This window comes from Opisthocomus hoazin, chromosome 5, assembly GCF_030867145.1.
Source record: "Opisthocomus hoazin isolate bOpiHoa1 chromosome 5, bOpiHoa1.hap1, whole genome shotgun sequence".
NCBI classification, from domain to species: Eukaryota; Metazoa; Chordata; class Aves; order Opisthocomiformes; family Opisthocomidae; genus Opisthocomus; species Opisthocomus hoazin.
In genome coordinates this window covers 830,494-853,794 of record NC_134418.1, presented here as the reverse complement: position 1 = coordinate 853,794, position 23,301 = coordinate 830,494, and the positions used below count along the sequence as shown (strand labels likewise).

The window sequence follows — 23,301 nt, the reverse complement described above, 5'->3', positions numbered from 1 at the left end:
ACTCACCTTCATGTAAGTGCATTCAATGTTACACAGAGAACACATATGCGGAAATATTCTCGGAGACGTAGCATAGTAGTCGTTCATCATCGACGGAGTGGGCAACCTTTTTATCTTCTGGGGATCGGGCTGCAGGAACGCGGGAAGCCAGGACGCTTTCACGACACCAAAAGGAGATTTAATCGGCCCCTCCGCCTGCGTCTGGAAGGGCTTCTGCCCCGCTGCTCCCGAGCCGCTCTGGGCGTTGGGCGGGCTTGGCCCGGCTTCGCGATGACCTCTTTCGTGATGGCTTATCGCCGCAAGGAGCCCAGGCGAGAAGGGCGGGTGGGTGATGGGTGGCATGACGTGCTGGGCGACAGGCTGCTGGACCACGGGCAGCATGATGGGCGGCATCAAGGGCTGTGCCAAGGGAGGCATCATCGGCGGCATCATGGGCGGCATGACGGGCGGCATCGCCGGCTGGGATACGGGCTTCCCGACGGGGAGGGCAGCGGGTGCTGCACACAAGCCGGACACCTTCCCCGTGGCCTCAGGTGGGAAAAACGCCTGAGCGTTGGAGGAATCGTTCTGGAACCCCGTCGGTTTCATCATCTCTTCGACCGGAAACACTGGATTGCAGGGCACGCCGGCTGGTGGGACACCCATTGAGACGTTCTGCTCTCGCTGGAAGTCTTCCCTGTTCTCCCCGCTGGGTGCTTCGGGGTTGTAGACGCGTGCTTCCAGAGGCTCTTCGGTCAGCACTTTGGGATTATACGCACGCACTTCAAGAGGGTCTTCAGTGTAACCGTATTTGCTCGCGTGCCCATAATCGATGACTTTACTCTTGACTGCTGCGCCGCTCGCACCACCCATCGTGTCTTCTCCCCGGCTCTGAGCGTGCAACCCAGCCACGGAATGACCCATCTTACGGATCCGTATCTCTCTCAGGATCAGCGGCATGTTTTCAGGCGTTAACTGATCGTCTGGATAGCGACTGAGTTCCTCCAAATCTTCATTGGACAGCCCAAAACTCGCTAAAATACTGGAAGCGCTTTCTGGCGTGTAGCGGTTCTGGGCATTGGAGTTCTGCTCCGAGATCCGTGCCGAGGAGGACGGCTTCTGCCCCGCTGGCCCAGCTGAGCACGGGCTGCTATCCCAGTGACTCGTGCGCGGCTCAACCTTCTGCTCCTGGTGCAGGTTCGCCTTCCCTTTGACCTGCCTCGGATCAGGCCTGTGCAGAGTGACCCGCACGTTTATCCTCTGCGAACCCGTCCACTGCAAGGTTTCAGGTCCCGAACACCTCTGCGGCGTTCCTTGAGGCGTCCCAGGCGCAGGCTTTCTCGGCGGACCGCCCGCACCTCCTCCCCTGAAGGATCCCGGAGGCTTCGTGCCGGATGGATTAGGGCCCCTCGGCCTCGGAGGTAAAGTTCCTCTGGGGCTAAACATCGCGCTTTTCAGAAACGCCTGGTTTAGCCAAGCATAAGGAGGTGCAGAACCGGTGGTAGCAACCGAGGTCAACTGCTGCAGAGCCAGCTGTGTCTTAATCTGCGCGAGCTGTAAAGGAGGAGGGCCCAACAGAAGTGGGCTCGCAATGCCAAGGTTCAAGGAATTCACAAGTGGTGCGAAACTTTCCAAGAATAACACAAAGCTGAAAGTTAAAAGACAAGTATTAGATGATTTCGTCTTTTCCCCTGCTTTACACAGTGGGTTCTAGAACCGGTCAGAAAACAACAGAAGGCACAAAGCAGTATTTTAGTGACAGTTTAAACGGTATTGTTGAACAAAAACATTTTCTTTCGCTGCATAAAATCTTAATATGCAGAGAACAGGTAACAGATAATTAAGTAAACGAGCTTCACCCAACAAGTCCATCGCCAGAGATGACATACCTAGTGATGACACTCTTTCAACAGCATTTTCTGAAACTTGACATTTCCATTCCTCATGACAACACAGTTTGGATTTATTTACAATTGGAACTGTTTTATCAGCAATGAGACAAAACACGAAAGCCCTCTCTCCACGTGCTTCTGCGGTACGAGTGGGAAGCGAAATCGTTCTGCAGAGAATTCACAACCAGTTACAACTCGGATGTCAGATCAGCGTGGAAGCGATCTGAAGTCAGCTGGGTTTTCAGGAGGGACACTCCCATGACCGCTCCCGTGGGTAAACGACCATACCCTGAAAATATTCACAGGGTGTGACAACATTCAAATTCTGTGGCTGGAAACATTCCATTTCGCAGATGTTAAGGGCAAGGTTTCATATCGACACAGCTTTGAACAGAAAGATGCAAAACGGTACAAAAAACTGAACCCATCTACGTACAAGCACAAAGAAAGCGCGACGGCAAGGGACGCCGCCACCTTTTCCTTCGGCCGAACCCACCGAGAACCCGGCCCCGCAGGCAGTGACAGACCGTACAAACACAGCAGAGTAAGGCAAAGCGGTGCTCACGCTACCAACAACGGCAACACCAGCGCGCTCGGGAAACGCGTTCTCGTAGCGTCCTGCAGGTGCCTCGGCTGCCCAGCTCCGCGCCCCGAAGCCGCAGCACCGGCAGGAGGATCCCCAGCTGTCCTCACTCCACCCCGCGCAGCCTGCCGTCTCCCGAGCTGGAGGACCTGCCGGTTCCGTTCTTCTCGCAGCAACGCCTCAGCTCTGAGCGAGTTTTACCGGCGGGTTTTCACTAGAGTAACGTGTTTCCGTCTGAACATGAGGAGGAACTTCTTCCCTCTGAGGGTGACGGAGCACTGGAACAGGCTGCCCAGGGAGGCTGTGGAGTCTCCTTCTCTGGAGATATTCCAGCCCCGCCTGGACAAGGTCCTGTGCAGCCTGCTGTAGGTGACCCTGCTTGGGCAGGGGGGTTGGACTAGATGACCCACAGAGGTCCCTTCCAACCCCTACTATTCTGTGATTCTGTGAACCCTAACCGGGCTCGCAGGCATTCCGAGTTGTTTCTGAGCTTGCGCGTTGACTTTCTGCAGCGCTGAGGTTCTTGTCTCACCAACACTAATGCCATCACAGGTTTTGTTTTCAAATCTCACTTGAGGTGACTCGAAACAAAAGTTTTTCAAGTGAACGGAGGTGCCTCTCTCATGTCTGTCATGTCAGGACTGAAGATTCGAAGCTTGAGAACCACAACTCAAAAAATAAAAACTACACAGCTACAGCAGGAGAGGTGATCCATGCACAAGCTGCAGGAGACTCGGGTTTTACAGCCTGTAACTTGTTACTATCTGTCTGTTAAGCATTTTCTGTAAGTTCTGTTAGCAATCCTTTAATTTTAACGGAGTACAAACTGAAGTCAGGCCCAGGAGAAACAGCAGCTACAGAAACATTAACGCTATCGCTTCCCCACCGCAGAAACAGAGCAAGCCATAATAAAGGCTCCCACCAGAGCCCAGCCCCAGAACCCCGGCCTCTCCTCCAGGGCTCCTTACCCAACCTCCCTCCTCCTGCAAGAAACTCAACTGTATTTAAAGGGTAACTGGGTGCCAGGCCCCGTTCGCTCAAGACCGTTTCACAACAGATGTTGAGCAAACACCCAGGCAGTAACCGCCTGCCTCTCAGTTTTGTTGTTCTCTGGAACTCTCATCACTGGAGGGCAAAAAAAAAACGCTCGGCACATTATCTTGGAAAGCAGTTGCAGAGAGAACAATCACAAAGCCACCCATAATAAGCATAAATAAATTAGGAGAGAGCATTTTAAAAATAGCCACGCTGGTTTGCAAACTGAACCTTAACTCCATCAATGAGGAATCTCCCAGGGCATCTGCTCAGGAGCAAAGCAGAACTTCAAGGGGAAGAACTGTTACCGCTCGATTAGAGCTTTCCAGGCGATGCAGAGCACTCGGCCACCGGCGCGCCGCGACCAGGCAAGCTCCCACACCGGGATCTTCAACCACTGCCACCACGGCTCCCAAACCATCAGCCTCGTCAGGGAACCGGCGGGTGGAAAAGCCAACCAGCACGCCACACGGTCAGCCCACCCCCAGAATGCCACGGTGGGATGTCTGCTGGTTTCTGACCATCATTACAGCTCTCGCTCCAGCACCCTCCTGAGGTGCACTGCCCGTCCCACTGTAGGGAAGACCAGGCTGGTGACCGCCTGAGGAACCTGACCACACACAGGTCTGTGGGCCCTGAGGAGATGCACCCCAGAGTCCGGAGGGGGTTGGCCAATGGAGCTGCCAAGCCACTCTCCAGGATACCTGACAGGTCCTGGCCGTCAGGTGAAGGCCCTGGTGACTGGAAGAAGGGAAACATTGTGCTCATTTTTAGCAAGGGTGGACAGGAGGACCCTGGGCACTGCTGACCTCTCAGCCTGCCCTCTGTGCTGGGGAAGATCATGGAGCAGCTCCTCCCAGAAGCTCTGCTGAGGCCCAGGGAGGGCAGGGAGGTGACTGGAGACAGCCAGCACGGCTTCACCAAGGGCATGTCCTGCCTGACCAACCCAGTGGCCTTCTGCGATGGCGTGACCGCACCAGTGGACGAGGGAGGAGCTATGGATGTCGTCTGCCTGGACTTCCATAAGGCCTTTGGTAGTCCCCCACACCATCCTGCTCTCTAAACTGGAGAGATACGGATTCTGGCTACCTGCTTACATGCTGGAGAGCCTCAGCGACTACAGCTGCTCACGTGGTGGGTACGGGACGGTCTCGCGCCTTCCCCGGTTCCAGGGTGCAGCCAGCACAAGCTTCTACCCTCTCCCTGTCGCCCTCCTCCCTGCGCAGAGGCCCAGCTGCCCGTGTTAATGGGCACAAACTGGAGCAGAGGAAGCTCCAGCTGAACCCGAGGAAGAACTTCTTCCCTCTGAGGGTGCCGGAGCCCTGGCCCAGGCTGCCCAGGGAGGCTGTGGAGTCTCCTTCTCTGGAGATATTCCAGCCCCCCTGGCCGCGGTGCTGTGCCCCCTGCTCTGGGTGACCCTGCTTGGGCAGGGGGCTGGGCTGGGGGACCCCAGAGGGCCCTGCCAACCCCACCACGCTGGGATTCTGTGTTGCACAGCTCCACGGCCCACCTCTGCCGCAGCCAGGCTGCTGGGAACACCGCTGCACCCGTAGGAACGAGTGCCGATGACGTCTGCAGAGAGAGTTAAAAAAAGGCAGGGGAGGGGATTACAGGCGAGACAGACAGCTGCCATTTGCAGCTCAAGGATTCGACAGGAAAAATACCAACTGAGAACGCTAAAAAAAATCCTAAAGAAGAAACCCAGGGAGGCGGTGTCGATAGATGGGTGACATCAGCGGCTGACAGCACCCTAACAAGGCCACGGAGCCGTTCCAGGGAGCAGCCAGGCCAGCAAACACCCTGCGGCCGTCCCACCGGGAGCAGGGAGCGTGCAAACGCCGAGACCAGCAGCCTGCTGACCCCCAGCAGCCCCGGGGTGTGTTTGGCAATAAATCATTGTCTTGCATTTCTGAACCCTCCGTAGCCTGCTGGCAGAGTCTCTGCGCAGAGCTGAAGCCACCCAGCCAAAGGGTCCCCAGAGGGATGCTAACGACGCTGACGATCCACACCACCCATCTGGAGGCAGGCAGATCCAAACGGGGAGCAACGCCCTGGCTGTGAGAGGTACGGCAGGCGACAGTCGAAGCCGTGGGCACTTGCAGAGCTGCAGCAAATACCAGCAGCCCTGCAAGCAGAAAACGGGAAACGCAGCTCTGAGCAGCAGTGTCGCTGAGTTCCAGCTCCCAGCGTTGAAGGCGAAAACCAAAAGGCACCGACAGCTTGAAGCTGCGCCGTTCCAGGGGTCGGCTCTCTATCAACAGCAGAACCACCTTCAAGTCAGCAGTGCAACAGAAAAATCAATCAAAAACAAGGCAGGAGGCTTAAGTGACAGGTTTGGCAAGGAGACCTCTCAAGAACGTGGAAGCTGCTTCCTCTAGTCCCAAGAGAAGGCTTTATCTGAAGATACAGGCTGGCACGGCCACGGAAAGGGTGATTTTCTGCTGATTTGTCTCTATAAATGGTACTGAATTTTCTGGGTATGCTCTAATTAAAGCCCAGTCAAATAAAGATTGCGTTTCAGTACGACGACACTCTGGGGACCCAGGCACACTGCTGAGACCGACACCACAGCTCATCAAACCCTCGCCCCCAGCCAACATTTTCAGGCCACAGAGACCGAGCGGTGGCAAGCCAGGGAGCCCCGGAGGGGTCACGCTGGGCGCCCCGACACCAAGGTGACTTTCAGCATGCAGAGGGCTGACCCCCGCCAGCAGCCACGCACCCACACAGCCACTCGCTCGCCCACGCACCCCCTCCCCGGCACGACAGGGAGAGGAAAAGGGACAAAGCTCTGTCCTGGCTTCAGCAGGGACAGAGTTAATCGCCGTCCCAGTAGCTGCTGTGGTTTGGATTTGGTAGGAGAGGAATGTTGATGGTTTGAGCTGCTGCCCTGCAATCCAGGGCTTTTCTCTGGGCACGCGGGAGCTGGGAGGGAGCACAGACAGACAGACAGCCAGGCTGGGCCAGGGAGAGCTTCCACCCCCCGGACCCCACGCGCAGCACGCGGCGGGGGGCAGGAACCCTCGAGATCCACGATCGCTGCGCGGGACAGCAAGCAGTCACTGGGTGGGGAGAAACCGTCCTGCACGTTACCTGTTCTGTATGTTGTTATCACTATTATTCTCTCCTCCTTTTAGCGTCCTGTTAAACTGCCTGTATTTCAACCCACGAGTGTGACATTCTGCCCACTCTCCCCCCCATCCCACTAGCAGGGGGAGCGACTGGGCGGCTGCCGACTGTTGCTAAACCCCCACAAGCTCAAGGGACGAGCTAGGGACAGTACAAACAGTGAAATGTGGGGAGCCAAGCAAGGCCATCACTCACCACCCCCTGCACGCCGACCAGCGCCCAGCCAGGCTCCAAGCAACGGCCACCTCGGAAGCCAAAACCCTCCTCTTCCTTCCTCCACCCCATTTTTACCACCGAGCACGACTTTACACGGTGTGGAACAGCCCTTTGGCCGGTTCGGGTCGGCTCTCCCAGCCCACCCTCAGGGGGGCAGAGGAGGAAAAAGAGAAAGCCTGGACGCTGGGCAAGCACTGGCCAGCAGCAGCCGAGTCACTGGTGTGTCACCAACGCTGGCCTAGCGAAGGTGGGTAACTCCATCCCAGCCAGAGCCAGTACAGAACAACACCGGCCCCGCACGATCCGAACACAAAGCACGGGTTAGCAGCAGGACACGGACAGAAGGACAATAAACCAAAGCAGGCCATCGCCAGAGCAGCCTGCTCTCCCCGAACATCCAGCTCAGCAGGATGTTAAGCATTAAACTGCATCTAAAACAATTTTCCAGGGGTGCCCAGCGACAGGACAAGGGGCAACGGGCACAAACTGGAGCAGAGGAAGCTCCAGCTGAAGATGAGGAAGAACTTCTTCCCTCTGAGGGTGACGGAGCCCTGGCCCAGGCTGCCCAGGGAGGCTGGGGAGTCTCCTTCTCTGGAGATATTCCAGCCCCCCTGGCCGCGGTGCTGTGCCCCCTGCTCTGGGTGACCCTGCTTGGGCAGGGGGCTGGGCTGGGGGACCCCAGAGGGCCCTGCCAGCCCCTGCCATGCTGGGATTCTGTGAAACCAGACTCTCCCATCCCTGCTGTCCAACTACATTGAAAGAAGCAACGTGAATTCCAGACCCCACATATGAGGAATTCAAGTTTGATATGTCAGACTTTTTCCCTAGAAATATCAAATCAACTGCACACATTATGACAGCTTGAAAAACAAACCAAACCATTTGTTCCTTGCTTTCCTTCAAACCTACAAAATTACAAAAACTACTCATTAAACAGGCTACTTCCATCTGAAACAAATACAATTTTATTACGTGCATCCTACCACACACCCTATCAACACCCAACAAGCACCTCCCAAAAAGCACCATCGAGTAACAGCACAAATTCAAGAGCAGGACTGCAGGAAACTGAAGTGCTAACTTGTAATTCTCTCCTGCCCCTGTACTTTCCTCTTTGACAATATTGGGGAAAAAAAAAAGTCCTGCAGCCGGAGCAGAGTGCTGCTCAGAGACAGTGAGCCAAGCTGCCTGGCTGCAGAAGCGGCCGTCGAACGCTCAGCCTCCTTGCAGCCAGCAACACCCGCTCCGGCTGCCCAGCCTGAATTCGGTGCCAGAGAACAAGGGCACCGTTTCCCACCTCCAGAACTGCGGACACCACAGGGCAGGCGACTGGAAGCAACCGCCCCCGAGCTCTGTCTGGCTGCTAACTCCAGGGAAAACCCACACGGAGCTCCAGTGTGCGAGCACACGAACTGCTTAATGTGCAAAATTAGCAAGTCTGTGAGCTAAATGCTAAATTAATGCTGTCAAGCTTCAGCAAGACACCGAGAGAAGCCATTACACAGCCATCTCAAACATGCAAGCACCTAGAAAGAAGTAACAGAAACTAAAGCTTTCTAAATGTAAACAAACTGCGATACATACCTACCTGGTGGGCTGATCTCAGCCAGCAGCCACACACACAGAGTCACCGAATCCCAGAATCCCAGCATGGCCGGGGTTGGCAGGGCCCTCTGGGGTCCCCCAGCCCAGCCCCCTGCCCAAGCAGGGTCACCCAGAGCAGGGGGCACAGCACCGCGGCCAGGGGGGCTGGAATATCTCCAGAGAAGGAGACTCCACAGCCTCCCTGGGCAGCCTGGGCCAGGGCTCCGGCACCCTCAGAGGGAAGAAGTTCTTCCTCATCTTCAGCTGGAGCTTCCTCTGCTTCAGTTTGTGCCCGTTGCCCCTTGTCCTGTCGCTGGGCACCACTGGGAAGAGTCTGGCCCCGTCCTCCTGACCCCCACCCTGCAGATATTTAGAGGCATTTCCAAGATCCCCTCTCAGCCTTCTCTTCTCCAGGCTGAACAAGCCCAGCTCCCTCAGCCTCTCCTCGTAGGAGAGATGCTCCAGTCCCCTCCTCATCCTCGCAGCCCTGCGCTGGACTCTCTCCAGTAGCTCCTCATCTTTCTTGAACTGGGGAGCCCAGCACTGGACACAGCACTGCAGATGGGGCCTCCCCAGGGCAGAGCAGAGGGGGAGGAGAACCTCCCTCTCCCTGCTGCCCACACTCCTCCTCATGCACCCCAGGATCCCATTGCCCTTCTTGGCACCCAGGGCACGCTGCTGGCTCATGGTCACCCTGTCGTCCCCCAGCACTCCCAGTCCCTCTCCGCAGAGCTGCTCTCCAGCAGGTCCGCCCCAGCCTGTCCTGGTGCCTGGGGTTGTTCCTCCCCAGGGACAGGACCCTGCCCTTGCCCTGGTTGAACCCCATCAGGTTCCCCTCTGCCCAACTTTCCAGCCTGCCCAGGTCCCCACCCCAGCCCGACAGGGAGAGAAAAGGAAGAGTAAAGCAAGCAAACCCATGGGTTAAAATAAAGACATTCTAGGCGGTCTTTAGACACCCCCAAAACCACCACGACTAAAGCAAAGGCAATTCCTCACCTCCTCCCACAGGCAGACGGATGCTCCGGCAGGTTCAAAAAACACAGGACCCTGGAAGCCCAAACACCCTTTCCTTCTTCCTCTAGCCCCGTTTTTCTTGCCAAGCGCGACGCATCACGGAACGTCCCCTCGGCCGGTTCGGGCTGGCTGTCCCAGCCGCATCCCCACCCTGCTTACGGACACCTCGAGGCTGTGCAAGCACTGCCCAGCGAGAGCCAACACACGGGTGCTCAGCTCCACGGGTTCAGCCGCACCTCCCAAGCACCCCACCACGCTCCACCCCAGCACCACGTCACCCCCGAGACCTGCCCAGACCCCGGAGGTGGCCTCGGGTCTCCCCGGGGGTTTGCTGCCCGAGGCTGCGGGCAGGCCGCGGTGCAGAGCACGCTGCTGGCAGCTGGCCCGGCCCGAGGGTGACCACGCCAGCGAGCCCCACCACAAACAGTTCTTCTTTTGAGTTCCTCAACGAGGGCACTCACAAACTGACTGCAAGCCAGAACACGTGTTCTCCAGAAACCCACGACGCCTACGAAAGCCGCCGTTTCTTTTTTGGTAGCTGGTGGGGACGTGGCTGTCACTGACCATATCCACAGGGATGTGACGATGTCCATCTTTCCCAGGAACTGGATCCCTTTCGCAGGTCCCTTGTCCTGTTTTCTTCTGCAAGCAAAGCCAGCCTTCGGAAGGATCTGGATTGTTCCTTTCCCTTCTCAAGCATTTCCTCTGCTGTGCTGTACATGGCCCACAGGAGCCCACCAGAGCCTTGTGCTCCTGTGGGTCCCACGTGCCAGGCCATCGAACCCACGGCGTCCAGTCGAGCCCGCTGGCCCGCTCCTCTGCCCAGCCAGAGACAGGGCCCCCTGCTCCTGACCAGAGCACTCATTACCTGACTCCTGCTCCAGCAGACCACACGTCCTTCCATCAAGATCACGAGGAGCGGCATCCTCAGCCCTTCTGCACCTGGGGAATGGCTCGACAGCACCCGGAGCAGTAATCCTGGGTGGACCCTTTCCACCTGCTGCTCCCCCCCAGCTCACACAGGCAGCATCCAGGTCCACGACGGCACCCCACCCCGCTTCCTCGTCGCAGTCAGTGGGTGACACAAGGCGTGTGCCTGCGGGTCCCCTTTCCCCCGAGCTGGGAAAGGCTGGCTCTGCGTGGCACCCTTCACAGCCGAGACGCCAGCTCGCAGGAGCAAGGAGCACGAGATTCTCTTTGAACCACTGGGGTTCCACAGCCGGTGCCTTGATGTCCCGCCATCCCACCATCACCCAGGCGCTGCTGCACGCCGCCGGCGTGCTCAACACGGACCTCCACCCCCGTGCAGACTGGGCCTCATCCGGATCTCTGGAGACCTGCTTGCTGTCCGCGGCGCTGCAGACCACCTCCAGCACAGCCCGCAGGTAACAGACAAGGCGGTCCACTTGCCTCTGGGGTCTACCAGATCATCCTCGAGAAGATATCCCACCGTCAGCAGGAGACGTCTGCACCGAGCCTCTGCCATTTGTGTTTCCCTCAGATCCAGGGTCCCTCCAGCTCCTCTGAGGACGCTAAACACAGGCCTGATAAGCACAGGCCAGGTCCCCACACAGCACTAGAAGTCGCTGTCTCTTTTTGGCAGGGACAAAGCACCCCTCCTTCGGTGGTCTGTCAGCTCAGCAGGGTTACATGTCTGCTCAGGCAAAAACTCCCAGGCCATCGGGGGTGAAAATCGCTCCAGGCACCTGCCCAAATTCTCCCACACGCCATGCCACCCAGGAGCTGGGGGCTGCAGCGCACGCTCCCCTCTGCCACCCCCAGCTGGGTGGTTACCGGAGGCCCCACCACAATCTGAACCGGGATCGGTGGATTCAGAGTCCCATGAGGCTGGCAGTGTGTGTGGGGCACCGGTGGCAGGAGGGCACTGTTATTACTGCTCACAAACAACAGTCCAAATCAAACCCAGGCTCACCGTACGCACCACTACGACTGTTTGGGTTACGTCAGGACGTTCAATAAACCGAGGGGCCACCGCAACGGGGCTGGCAGGATCTGTCCCAGCGGAGGAGGAAGGTGTCACTGCTGTTTGTCTCCGCGGGATGGTTCCCAGAGCACGGCGACGACAGCATCGCAGAGCCCGAACACCAGACCAGGCTCACAGCACTGCTTTTATCCTACGTTTCCCAGGCAGAGCAAACCACCACAGCAGGCAGCAAAGGCTCAAAGCCGCCATTTCAAAGCCTGACCAAGCAGCAGCTGAACAGCAACCAATTCAGGCTAGCACGCTCCCATCGAATTTGTCGTTGTATCTCCATCCCCCTCACTGAGCTCCAAAAAGCACCGTGCTGTGATGACCCCGGCCAGCAGCCAAGCACCCACAGAGCCCCTCGCTCGCCCCCGAACAGGGCAAAGGGCTATTCCATACCATACGACGTCACGCTGAACGTATAAACTGCGGGGAGCTGGCTGGGGGACAGCGGGAGCCGCTCGGGGACTGGCTGGGCAGCGGGCGGTGAGCAACTGCACTGTGCATCACTTGTTTGGTACAGCCTTTTATCATTATTATTATTATTATCTTCCTTTCCTGTCCTAGGAAACTGTCTTTATCACGACCCACGAGTTTTAGCTGTTTTCTGACTCTCTCCTCCATCCCACCGCGGGGGAAGTGAGCGAAGGGCTGTGCGGTGTTCAGCTGCCTCCCGGGTCAAACCACGACAAGGGGCACAGCAGGGAGCAGCAGGTTTTGTAACCGCTTGGAACCCCACTCTTGGATAAACATCACCCAGTTCTACCAGCAGTCATGGAAGCTGGAAGTTCTGTCCTCCACCCTTCAAGCCAGCATGATTGCTCTGTTAGTTCTGGTAGACTAATTTTCTTTAAATCAGAAAAAAATGCAACTAAAGACATTTCTTACCCTTGAAAAGCACCTTCTCAATAGAAAAAAACCAATTACTTCTATATCCCCTCTCCTGAAGTCCTCACAGCCTAGTTATCATTTAATATTTTAAATGTCTAGCAAATGATCACATGCCAGAGGGAAGAGCACAACCCAAAACTGAACGCACATTCGAACACCAGTTCTGGGCTACAGACCAGGATGGATGATTGCTGTTTATTTTTTTTTCCCAAAAAAACAAATACAACACATTTTAGTCGGTTAAATACTTTTTAAAGAATTCTGTAGAAAAAGAAAAATTAGCAAATAATAATTTATATTAAATTATTAACAACCTATATTACATTACCATATTAGAACAATTCTAACTGAGCAAAAATCCTAAAGCAGCATGAGTCTGAGTTGCAGAAAGCAGTCGAACCTCCAAACGCGCGCGGCTCCGGGGCGAGCACTGCGAACCCCATGACGCTGCAGGGCTAGAGCTCTGCCTTGGGCAACAACAATTTTTGCTGCTGTTTCAGTCCTTTCGACCACTTCAGCTCAGCGACTGCCACCTTCGAAGGCAAGCGAGGGGAAAGCCGTCCCTCCAACCCCAACACGCGTGTGGCAGAAGGCCCGCCTACGCTCTCAGCTCTCGAAGGACACGGTGACGAAAACCCATCTCCCCGTTAACCAGGGAGAAGGTTACTCCACTCAACGGCCGCTTTCAAAGCCCAACCCCTGTCCCCAAGCCGCCAGATGGCTTTGTTTTCCACGCCACGTGCTCATTTTACGGATTTAATTAAAGCTCTGAGCTTCCACCCAGAGGCAGCCGGGCACGAGCAGAGCACAGACCCGGGGAGCACGCGGTGCCTGCCCCAACCTAACGTGTGGAAGCTGGGTAGCGCCGTGCCACCGCACTGAGGCCCGCACGCACCCCGCCGGCGCGCCAGGCCTCGGGCTGCAACGCAGCTCCCGAGCGCGGCCTCACCCCGCGGCCTCCCACACCGCGGCCCCCGCCGCTCCCAGGCCCCGGGGCTCGGCGGGCGGCCGGGGCTTCGCCGCGGGGGGTGACGGAGAGCGCCGTGCCCGAGGCGGGAGGCCCGGCCGCCGCCATTTTGCGCGTCGCCTCAGCCCCCGCCGCGCCGCGCGGGGGCCGGGGGGCCAGCGCCGAGCTCCTACCTCCGGCGGGGCGCAGGCCCAGCCTCGCCGCTCGCAGCCGCGCTCGGCTCCGCTTCCCCCGCCGCTTCCCCCTCACGCCGGACCGGGCCCGGCCGGGCACCGCGGCCGCAGAGGCAGCCCCAAGGAAGGAGACAACGCTCACTGCGCCTGCGCGGGGCGGGAAGGGGCGGAGCGCGGCCCGCGGCGCGAAGGGCGCATGCGCAGAGCGGGCTCGGGCGAGAGGCAATCCTCCGCGCAGGCGCACTGAGCACCCGCGGTGTGGGCACGGTGCCCGCACTGCGCACGTGCAGTCGCCACCTCTTGCTTCAGGCGACCAGCTGCGCATGCGCACCGCCGGAAGTTGGGGCGCCGCAAGGCGCGCTGGGATCGTCCGCCATATTTAAACCTTCCCGCCGGGCGCGTCTCCTTATGGCGGCTGAGGCGGCCTGGGCGCTGCTCTGTGCACTCGCCCTGTCTTTCTCTGCCAGAGCCGGTCCGGGGTGAGGGTGTCCGCCCTTCCTCCCCCGGCCTGGTGCCGGGCCCTCACTCACAGAATGATAGGAGTTGGCAGGGCCCTCTGGGGTCCCCCAGCCCAGCCCCCTGCCCAAGCAGGGTCACCCAGAGCAGGGGGCACAGCACCTTGTCCAGGCGGGGCTGGAATATCTCCAGAGAAGGAGACTCCACAGCCTCCCTGGGCAGCCTGGGCCAGGGCTCCGGCACCCTCAGAGGGAAGAAGTTCTTCCTCGGGTTCAGCTGGAGCTTCCTCTGCTCCAGTTTGTGCCCGTTGCCCCTTGTCCTGTCGCTGGGCACCAATGAACAGAGTTTGGCCCCAAAACTCGCAGCTGTGGAAGTCAGAGATGCGAGGGCAGGGAGCAGCCATCTTCTTCTTCCCTGCCCGGTCACTCAGCAAGGCCGTGAGCTTCTGGAACTGACCTCCTGGGTGGCTCCCACCTCGCAGGACCCTGTTTCTTCAGCGTATGTTCAAGTTCCGACCTGGCCCCCCTCCGCTGAGTTCCTCTTCAAAGTGCCCGGGGCTTGACTTGGAGCCGGTGGCAGCCAGCGTGGAGCAGGAGACTCGTGAGGCCCTGACACACGGGGGCTGTCCGTGCTGCTGGCTGGAGTCATGTTTGCTTTGGGAGCAGCAGCGCCAATACCTGGTACCTCCAGCAAGCTGACTTCCCCGGGGCACAGGGTGTTGGTGTCCCCAGACACAGCCTTCCCCCATTAACGACAGTCTGAGTGCCGGTGCTGACCTGGAGAAGCCTGAAAAGCTCTGTCACCTGACAAAGAGAAGTTTGAAAGCTCCGTCCCCTGGCAAGGGGAAGTCGAAAAGCTCCGTCCCCTGGCAAGGAGAAGTTGAAAAGCTCCGTCCCCTGGCAAGGGGAAGTCGAAAAGCTCCATCCCCTGGCAAGGGGAAGTCAAAAAGCTCCGTCCCCTCACAAGGAGCAGTCTAGAAGCTGTGTCCCCTGGCAAGGAGAAGTCTAGAAGCTCCGTCCCCTGGCAAGGGGAAGTCGAAAAGCTCCGTCCCCTGGCAAGGAGAAGTTGAAAAGCTCCGTCCCCTGGCAAGGGGAAGTCGAAAAGCTCCATCCCCTGGCAAGGGGAAGTCAAAAAGCTCCGTCCCCTCACAAGGAGCAGTCTAGAAGCTGTGTCCCCTGGCAAGGAGAAGTCTAGAAGCTCCGTCCCCTGGCAAGAAGTCTAGAAGCTGTCACCTTGGGCGGACCTGCGAGGGTGCAGCACAGGGAGCTCCTGCTGCTCCAGGCTCTCCTGTGCTCTCACCCAAGAAGCACCTTCGCGGAGTCGCAGCCTCCTCTCTGAGCAGACAGAAGACGCCTTTAACAGCTCCCACACCGTTTCCTGAAAACACCGAAGCAGATGCCAAACCGACCCGCAGAGCCGGCCGGAAGCGCTGCTCCTTGCTGCCGTCGCGGCAGGCAGCGGGCACCCACGCAGCTTCGCTTTTAGCAGACCGGGAGCGGGCCGAGAGCGGTGCCCACGGACCGGCTGCCGTGCAGATCTCCGCGGCTGGGCTGCTCTGAGGTCGCTTGGGCGTTCGTCGTCCTCGTGTTTGAGATCCTGCAGACGCTCTGCACGCATCCAGCCAACACGATTCACTGGTGCTGCGTTTTCTGACAGGGCGGGGCTGACAGAATCCCAGAATCCCAGCATGGTGGGGTTGGCAGGGCCCTCTGTGTGTCCCCCAGCCCAGCCCCCTGCCCAAGCAGGGTCACCCAGAGCAGGGGGCACAGCACCGCGGCCAGGGGGGCTGGAATATCTGCAGAGAAGGAGACTCCACAGCCTCCCTGGGCAGCCTGGGCCAGGGCTCTGTCACCCTCAGAGGGAAGAAGTTCTTCCTCATCTTCAGCTGGAGCTTCCTCTGCTCCAGTTTGTGCCCGTTGCCCCTTGTCCTGTCGCTGGGCACCACTGGGAAGAGTCTGGCCCCGTCCTCCTGACCCCCACCCTGCAGATATTTAGAGGCATTTCGAAGGTCCCCTCTCAGCCTTCTCTTCTCCAGGCTGAACAAGCCCAGCTCCCTCAGCCTCTCCTCGCAGCAGAGATGCTCCAGTCCCCTCCTCATCCTCACAGCCCTGCACTGGACTCTCTCCAGTAGCTCCTCATCTTTCTTGAACTGGGGAGCCCAGCACTGGACCCAGCACTGCAGATGGGGCCTCCCCAGGGCAGAGCAGAGGGGGAGGAGAACCTCCCTCGCCCTGCTGCCCACACTCCTCCTCATGCACCCCAGGATCCCATCGCCCTTCTTGGCACCCAGGGCACGCTGCTGGCTCAGGGTCACCCTGTCGTCCCCCAGCACTCCCAGTCCCTCTCCGCAGAGCTGCTCTCCAGCAGGGCTGCCCCAGCCTGTCCTGGTGCCTGGGGTTGTTCCTCCCCAGGTGCAGGACCCTGCCCTTGCCCTGGTTGAACCTCATCAGGTTCCTTCTCTGACACAGAAACAGGCTGCTGTCTCCAAACCCGTTTTGGTTCCTCTCCAGCACGTCACACTCTTGGAAACTCTGAAAGCCTTGAAAAGTGAGGGTTTCCGCTTACTCTTGGCTTTTGAAACCTGCCTAGAGCTGCCCAGTCCTGCGGCCCCTGCCTTGCGTAGACAACAGGCCTCCCTTACTCCCACCACAGCAAGGCGAAGGAGGAAGCTGGGTTCTTTTTGGGGAGTTGGAAGCCGGATTTCCTACACTTCTGAATCAAATTTACGGCTATGAGCCGTGTCTGCGTCTGTTTTGCCATTCTCAGGCCGGCCCAAAGATCTTCGCTGGCAGGGTGCTCTGGAAGGGAAGATCTCTTGTCAACCAGAAGAGAGGATCAGCTCTCATGGAGACACCCCGGGACCCTGACGGAGTTCGCTGCTGCTTTAGGGGCATCCCAAGGGTGGACCCTGCCCGACACCGGCCGTGGAGACTTTAACTTCTTGTTGGGAAAGGCTCGTTTGGCTCAAAGGCTTTAGGAAAGATAAGATGGGCGCTCTGCCTGCACGGGGCTTGAACGCCGTCCTGCTCCGGTGCTGCTGCCCCGAAAGCTGTAGAACAGCTGAAAATAAGAAACTAAATTTGAGTTAAAATGCCCTGAGGTCCAGGCATAAACAAGGCTGGAATGAAATTTGCTAAATATCCAGAAGCAACGACAGGAGCATCATCTTTGGAATGAAATTTGCTAAATATCCAGAAGAAATTCTAGGAGCACCATCTTTGGAATGAAATTTGCTAAATATCCAGAAGCAATTCCAGGAGCATCATCTTTGGAATGAAATTTGCTAAATATCCAGAAGCAATTCCAGGAGCATCATCTTTGGAATGAAATTTGCTAAATATCCAGAAGAAATTCTAGGAGCACCATCTTTGGAATGAAATTTGCTAAATATCCAGAAGCAATTCCAGGAGCATCATCTTTGGAATGAAATTTGCTAAATATCCAGAAGCAACAAGAGGAGCATCATCTTTGGAATGAAATTTGCTAAATATCCAGAAGAAATTCTAGGAGCATCATCTTTGGAATGAAATTTGCTAAATATCCAGAAGAAATTCTAGGAGCATCATCTTTGGAATGAAATTTGCTAAATATCCAGAAGCAATTCCAGGAGCACCATCTTTGGAATTAAATTTGCTAAATATCCAGAAGCAATTCCAGGAGCATCATCTTTGGAATGAAATTTGCTAAATATTCAGAAGCAATTCTAGGAGCACCATCTTTGGAATGAAATTTGCTAAATATCCAGAAGCAATTCCAGGAGCATCATCTTTGGAATGAAATTTGCTAAATATCCAGAAGCAATTCCAGGAGCACCATCTTTGGAATGAAATTTGCTAAATATCCAGAAGCAATTCCAGGAGCACTATCTTTGGAATGAAATTTGCTAAATATCCAGAAGAAATTCTAGGAGCACCATCTTTGGAGTGAAATTTGATAAATATCCAGAAGCAATTCCAGGAGCACCATCTTTGGAATGAAATTTGCTAAATATCCAGAAGCAATTCCAGGAGCATCATCTTTGGAATGAAATTTGCTAAATATCCAGAAGCAATTCTAGGAGCATCATCTTTGGAATTAAATTTGCTAAATATCCAGAAGCAATTCCAGGAGCCACCATCTTTGGAATGAAATTTGCTAAATATCCAGAAGCAATTCCAGGAGCATCATCTTTGGAATTAAATTTGCTAAATATCCAGAAGCAATTCTAGGAGCACCATGTTTGGAATGAAATTTGCTAAATATCCAGAAGCAATTCCAGGAGCCACCATCTTTGGAATGAAATTTGCTAAATATCCAGAAGCAATTCCAGGAGCATCATCTTTGGAATGAAATTTGCTAAATATCCAGAAGCAATTCCAGGAGCACCATCTTTGGAATTAAATTTGCTAAATATCCAGAAGCAATTCCAGGAGCCACCATCTTTGGAATGAAATTTGCTAAATATCCAGAAGCAATTCCAGGAGCCACCATCTTTGGAATGAAATTTGCTAAATATCCAGAAGCAATTCCAGGAGCACCATCTTTGGAATTAAATTTGCTAAATATCCAGAAGCAATTCCAGGAGCCACCATCTTTGGAATGAAATTTGCTAAATATCCAGAAGCAATTCCAGGAGCACCATCTTTGGAATGAAATTTGCTAAATATCCAGAAGCAATTCCAGGAGCCACCATCTTTGGAATGAAATTTGCTAAATATCCAGAAGCAATTCCAGGAGCACCATCTTTGGAATGAAATTTGCTAAATATCCAGAAGCAATTCCAGGAGCCACCATCTTTGGAATGAAATTTGCTAAATATCCAGAAGCAATTCCAGAAGCATCATCTTTGGAATGAAATTTGCTAAATATCCAGAAGCAATTCCAGGAGCACCATCTTTGGAATGAAATTTGCCCAGAGGACCTGGGCGCTGCAGGGCGCTGCCTCATTCGTTGCAAAATTTGGTGGCTGCCAAGGGGTTGAAACGTTAAGGCTTAGCGTTTCGTAAGAGCGTCGGCTGGAGTCGGGCCCTAGCCTTGCTCCGGGGAGGAGATCCGCGGGGACGCTGGACGGGCCCCTCAGTCCAGCTCGGTTTAGGTGCTCGCCGGTTCTCTGCTCAACTTCCCGTGCTCCGGACTCGGTCCCACGTGTGACGTGGGGTGCTCGGAGCCACAGCCACGAAGCTGCCCTTTGCAATCGCCGTGCTGAGCAGCCTGAGGGTGTGCTGCCAGGCCTTGCTCTTGGGAACAGTTTTGGTCATTTTAGCTGTAAAATGACATAACAACAAGCATATAAAATTTCATTGTGAATATTTAAAGCATGGATGAGGGGTGTCCATGTGAGAGCACAACATAGAATCTTGCTCTAAGGGTGCAAACGCCGTGCTGAGTAGCCTGAGGATGTGTTGCCAGGCCTTGCTCTTGGGAATAGTTTTGATCATTTTAGCCGTAAAATGGCATGATAACAAGCACATAAAATTTTCATTCTGAATATTTAAAGCATGGATGAGGGGTGTCCATGTCAGAGCACAACCAAGAATCTTGCTCTAAGGGTGCAATCGCCATGCCAAGTACCTGAGGATGTGCTGCCAGGCCTTGCTCTTGGGAATAGTTTTGGTCATTTTAGCCGTAAAATGGCATGATAACAAGTACATAAAATTTCATTCTGAATATTTAAAGCATGGATGAGGGGTGTCCACGTGAAAGCACAACAAAGAATCTTGCTCTAAGGGTGCAAACGCCGTGCCAAGTACCTGAGTGTGTGCTGCCAGGCCCTGCTCTTGGGAATAGTTTTGACCTTGCTCTTAGGAATAGTTTGGATCATTTTAGCCGTAAAATGACATGGTAACAAGCACATAAAATTTTCATTCTGAATATTTAAAGCATGGATGAGGGGTGTCCACGTGAGAGCACAACCAAGAATCTTGCTCTCAAGGGTGCAAACGCCGTGCCAAGTACCTGAGTGTGTGCTGCCAGGCCTTGCTCTTGGGAACAGTTTTGGTCATTTTAGCCGTAAAATGGCATGATAATAAGCACATAAAATTTTCATTCTGAATATTTAAAGCATGGATGAGGGGTGTCCATGTCAGAGCACAACCAAGAATCTTGCTCTAAGGGTACAATCGCCGTGCTGAGTAGCCTGAGGATGTGCTGCCAGGCCCTGCTCTTGGGAACAGTTTTGGTCATTTTAGCCATAAAATGGCATGATAACAAGCATATAAAATTTTCATTCTGAATATTTAAAGCATGGATGAGGGGTGTCCATGTGAGAGCACAACCAAGAATCTTGCTCTAAGGGTGCAAACGCCATGCCAAGTACCTGAGGATGTGCTGCCAGGCCTTGCTCTTGGGAATAGTTTTGACCTTGCTCTGGGGAATAGTTTTGATCATTTTAGCCGTAAAATGACATTATAATAAGCATATAAAATTTACATTCTGAATATTTAAAGCATGGATGAGGGGTGTCCACGTGAGAGCACAACAAAGAATCTTGCTCTCAAGGGTGCAAGTACCTGAGTGTGTGCTGCCAGGCCTTGCTCTTGGGAACAGTTTTGGTCATTTTAGCCGTAAAATGGCATGATAACAAGCACATAAAATTTTCATTCTGAATATTTAAAGCATGGATGAGGGGTGTCCACGTAAAAGCACAACAAAGAATCTTGCTCTAAGGGTGCAAACGCCGTGCTGAGTAGCCTGAGCACGTGTTGCCAGGCCCTGCTCTTGGGAATAGTTTTGACCTTGCTCTTGGGAACAGTTTTGGTCATTTTAGCCATAAAATGACATGATAACAAGCATATAAAATTTCATTCTGAATATTTAAAGCATGGATGAGCGGTGTCCATGTCAGAGCACAACAAAGAATCTTGCTCTAAGGGTGCAAACACTGTGCCAAGTAGCCTGAGGCTGTGTTGCCAGGCCTTGCTCTTGGGAACAGTTTTGACCTTGCTCTGGGGAATAGTTTGGATCATTTTAGCCGTAAAATGACATTATAATAAGCATATAAAATTTACATTCTGAATATTTAAAGCATGGATGAGGGGTGTCCACGTGAGAGCACAGCCAAGAAATCTCGCTCCAAGGGTGCTGAGCAATCCCCAACTGTCTTCAGCCCTTTAGCTCTCAGAGGTGCTGCTCTGGGTCAAACTAAGAGAAGGTCCCCAGAAGAGACGTGTCCGTGCCCGAAGCACAAGACCTGCTGCCACAGCAACTCCAGCAGATACCCGGGAGCTCCGCTCGGGGGACACGGGGCAGGAACCCGAGTCCCTTCTCCAGTGCTGGCCCCGAAGCTCACCAGAAACCACGCTGTGTTTCACAGGGGCTGCGGGGAGAAGACTCTTGGGGTGTAGCCAGACAGTCAGAAGAGCTTTCCAGATCTGCGACCCACTCTGAGTTCGGGCGATGGCCGAAGCCTCGGGCTGAGACGGCCGCTGCTGGCGAGCAGGCACACGTGGAACGCCCAGAGCTGGCTACATAGCATAGCAGGGCTACGAGGATGAGGAGGGGCCTGGAGCATCTCTGCTACGAGGAGAGGCTGAGGGAGCTGGGCTTGTTCAGCCTGGAGAAGAGAAGGCTGCGAGGGGACCTTCGAAATGCCTCTAAATATCTGCAGGGGGGGGTCAGGAGGACGGGGCCAGACTCTTCCCAGTGGTGCCCAGCGACAGGACAAGGGGCAACGGGCACAAACTGAAGCCTGGGAAGTTCCAGCTGAACCCGAGGAAGAACTTCTTCCCTCTGAGGGTGACGGAGCCCTGGCCCAGGCTGCCCAGAGGGGCTGTGGAGTCTCCTTCTCTGAAGATATTCCAGCCCCCCTGGCCGCGGTGCTGTGCCCCCTGCTCTGGGTGACCCTGCTTGGGCAGGGGGCTGGGTTTGGGGACACCCAGAGGTCCCTTCCGACCCCTGCCACACTGGGATTTGGGGATTCTGAGTTACCACTCGTGGAGTTTTGGGCATCTTCTGCACCACCACGATCACCCAAGGTGTGCTCCTGTCGATCGCAGCGGCAAGGAGGTCGCCGTTAACGGGTGCTGCACGGCTCGGAGCTGCGAAAAGCCCCGGGTGACAGGGAGAGCCCGCGTCGAGGAGCTCTGGACCTCCACCTGCTCTGCCAGCTCTTCGTCCTGCCGTGGCTGAGGCCAGAGGTGCCCACCCGGACCCCACAGCCCCGTTTTCCTCATCACCCGTGTGAGTGAGACCCTGGGCTTCCCGGAGCAGAGCCCGGGAGCGTGCCGGCTCCGTGCCCCGCTGTGCCACCCCGCTGCGGGGAGACGGGGGCAGATGCAGCAGGACAGCCCCCTCCCGCTGACCCCCCGGGAGCTTCCCCGGGTCCCTGCGCGCTCCCCCCGAGCAGAAACACTCCCAAGAGCTGTAAAAGCCACCGGTTTCTCCTGCCCCAGCGAAAAAATCCTGCTGGCCCTCGAAGCACGATCCGTTTGCCCGCAAGCAGGGGCTGAGCAGATGTTCTAAAAGCAGCTTAGAAAGGGCCTGAGGGGTGGCAGGGCACCCAGGTCCTGCTGGCAGGGGGTGTTTATGGGTGCTGCAGAGCAAAGGAGGTGTCTGCGCCCAGCCCCTGCGGCTGCTGCTCTGCGGGGAAGGGGCCGAGTTTGTCCGGAGGAACGGAATCCGCTGGCGCACCCGTCCCGCTGGAGCTGCGGGGCTGGGAGCCTTCCCGGCAGACGGTGCCTCCGAGCCGGCCGGGCTCTCCGGGCTGGGATCCGGCACCGCCGGCTGGGATCCGGCACCCCCGGCTGGGATCCGGCACCGCCGGCTGGGATCCGGCACCCCCGGCTGGGATCCGGCACTGCCGGCTGGGATCCAGCACCACCAGCTGGGATCCGGCACCCCCGGCTGGGATCCGGCACCGCCGGCTGGGATCCGGCACCGCCGGCTGGGATCCGGCACCCCTGGCTGGGATCCAGCACCGCCGGCTGGGATCCGGCACCCCCGGCTGGGATCCAGCACCGCCGGCTGGGATCCGGCACCCCCGGCTGGGATCCAGCACCACCAGCTGGGATCTGGCACCCCCGGCTGGGATCCAGCACCGCCGGCTGGGATCCGGCACCACCAGCTGGGATCCAGCACCGCCGGCTGGGATCCGGCACCCCTGGCTGGGATCCGGCACCGCCGGCTGGGATCCAGCACCACCAGCTGGGATCCGGCACCCCCGGATGGGATCCGGCACCCCTGGCTGGGATCCGGCACCGCCGGCTGGGATCCAGCACCACCAGCTGGGATCCGGCACCCCCGGATGGGATCCGGCACCCCCGGCTGGGATCCAGCACCACCGGCTGGGATCCAGCACCCCAGGCTGGGATCCAGCACCCCCGGCTGGGATCCGGCACCCCCGGCTGGGATCCAGCACCCCTGGCTGGGATCCGGCACCCCCGGCTGGGATCCGGCACCGCCGGCTGGGATCCGGCACC

The 23,301-nt window shown here is 56.4% G+C and overlaps 1 protein-coding gene across 2 annotated transcripts in view; it reads right to left on the bottom strand.

Moving 5' to 3' along the window:
- Positions 1 to 23,301, bottom strand: part of ZNF638 (zinc finger protein 638) — a 73,500-nt gene that overhangs the window by 44,467 nt on the left and 5,732 nt on the right. For both annotated transcript variants that reach the window (XM_075420216.1, XM_075420218.1), the window contains exon 2: positions 7 to 1,627. In XM_075420216.1, coding sequence (XP_075276331.1) covers positions 7 to 1,627 — 1,621 coding nt within the window. The remainder of the gene's footprint in view (positions 1 to 6; positions 1,628 to 23,301) is intronic.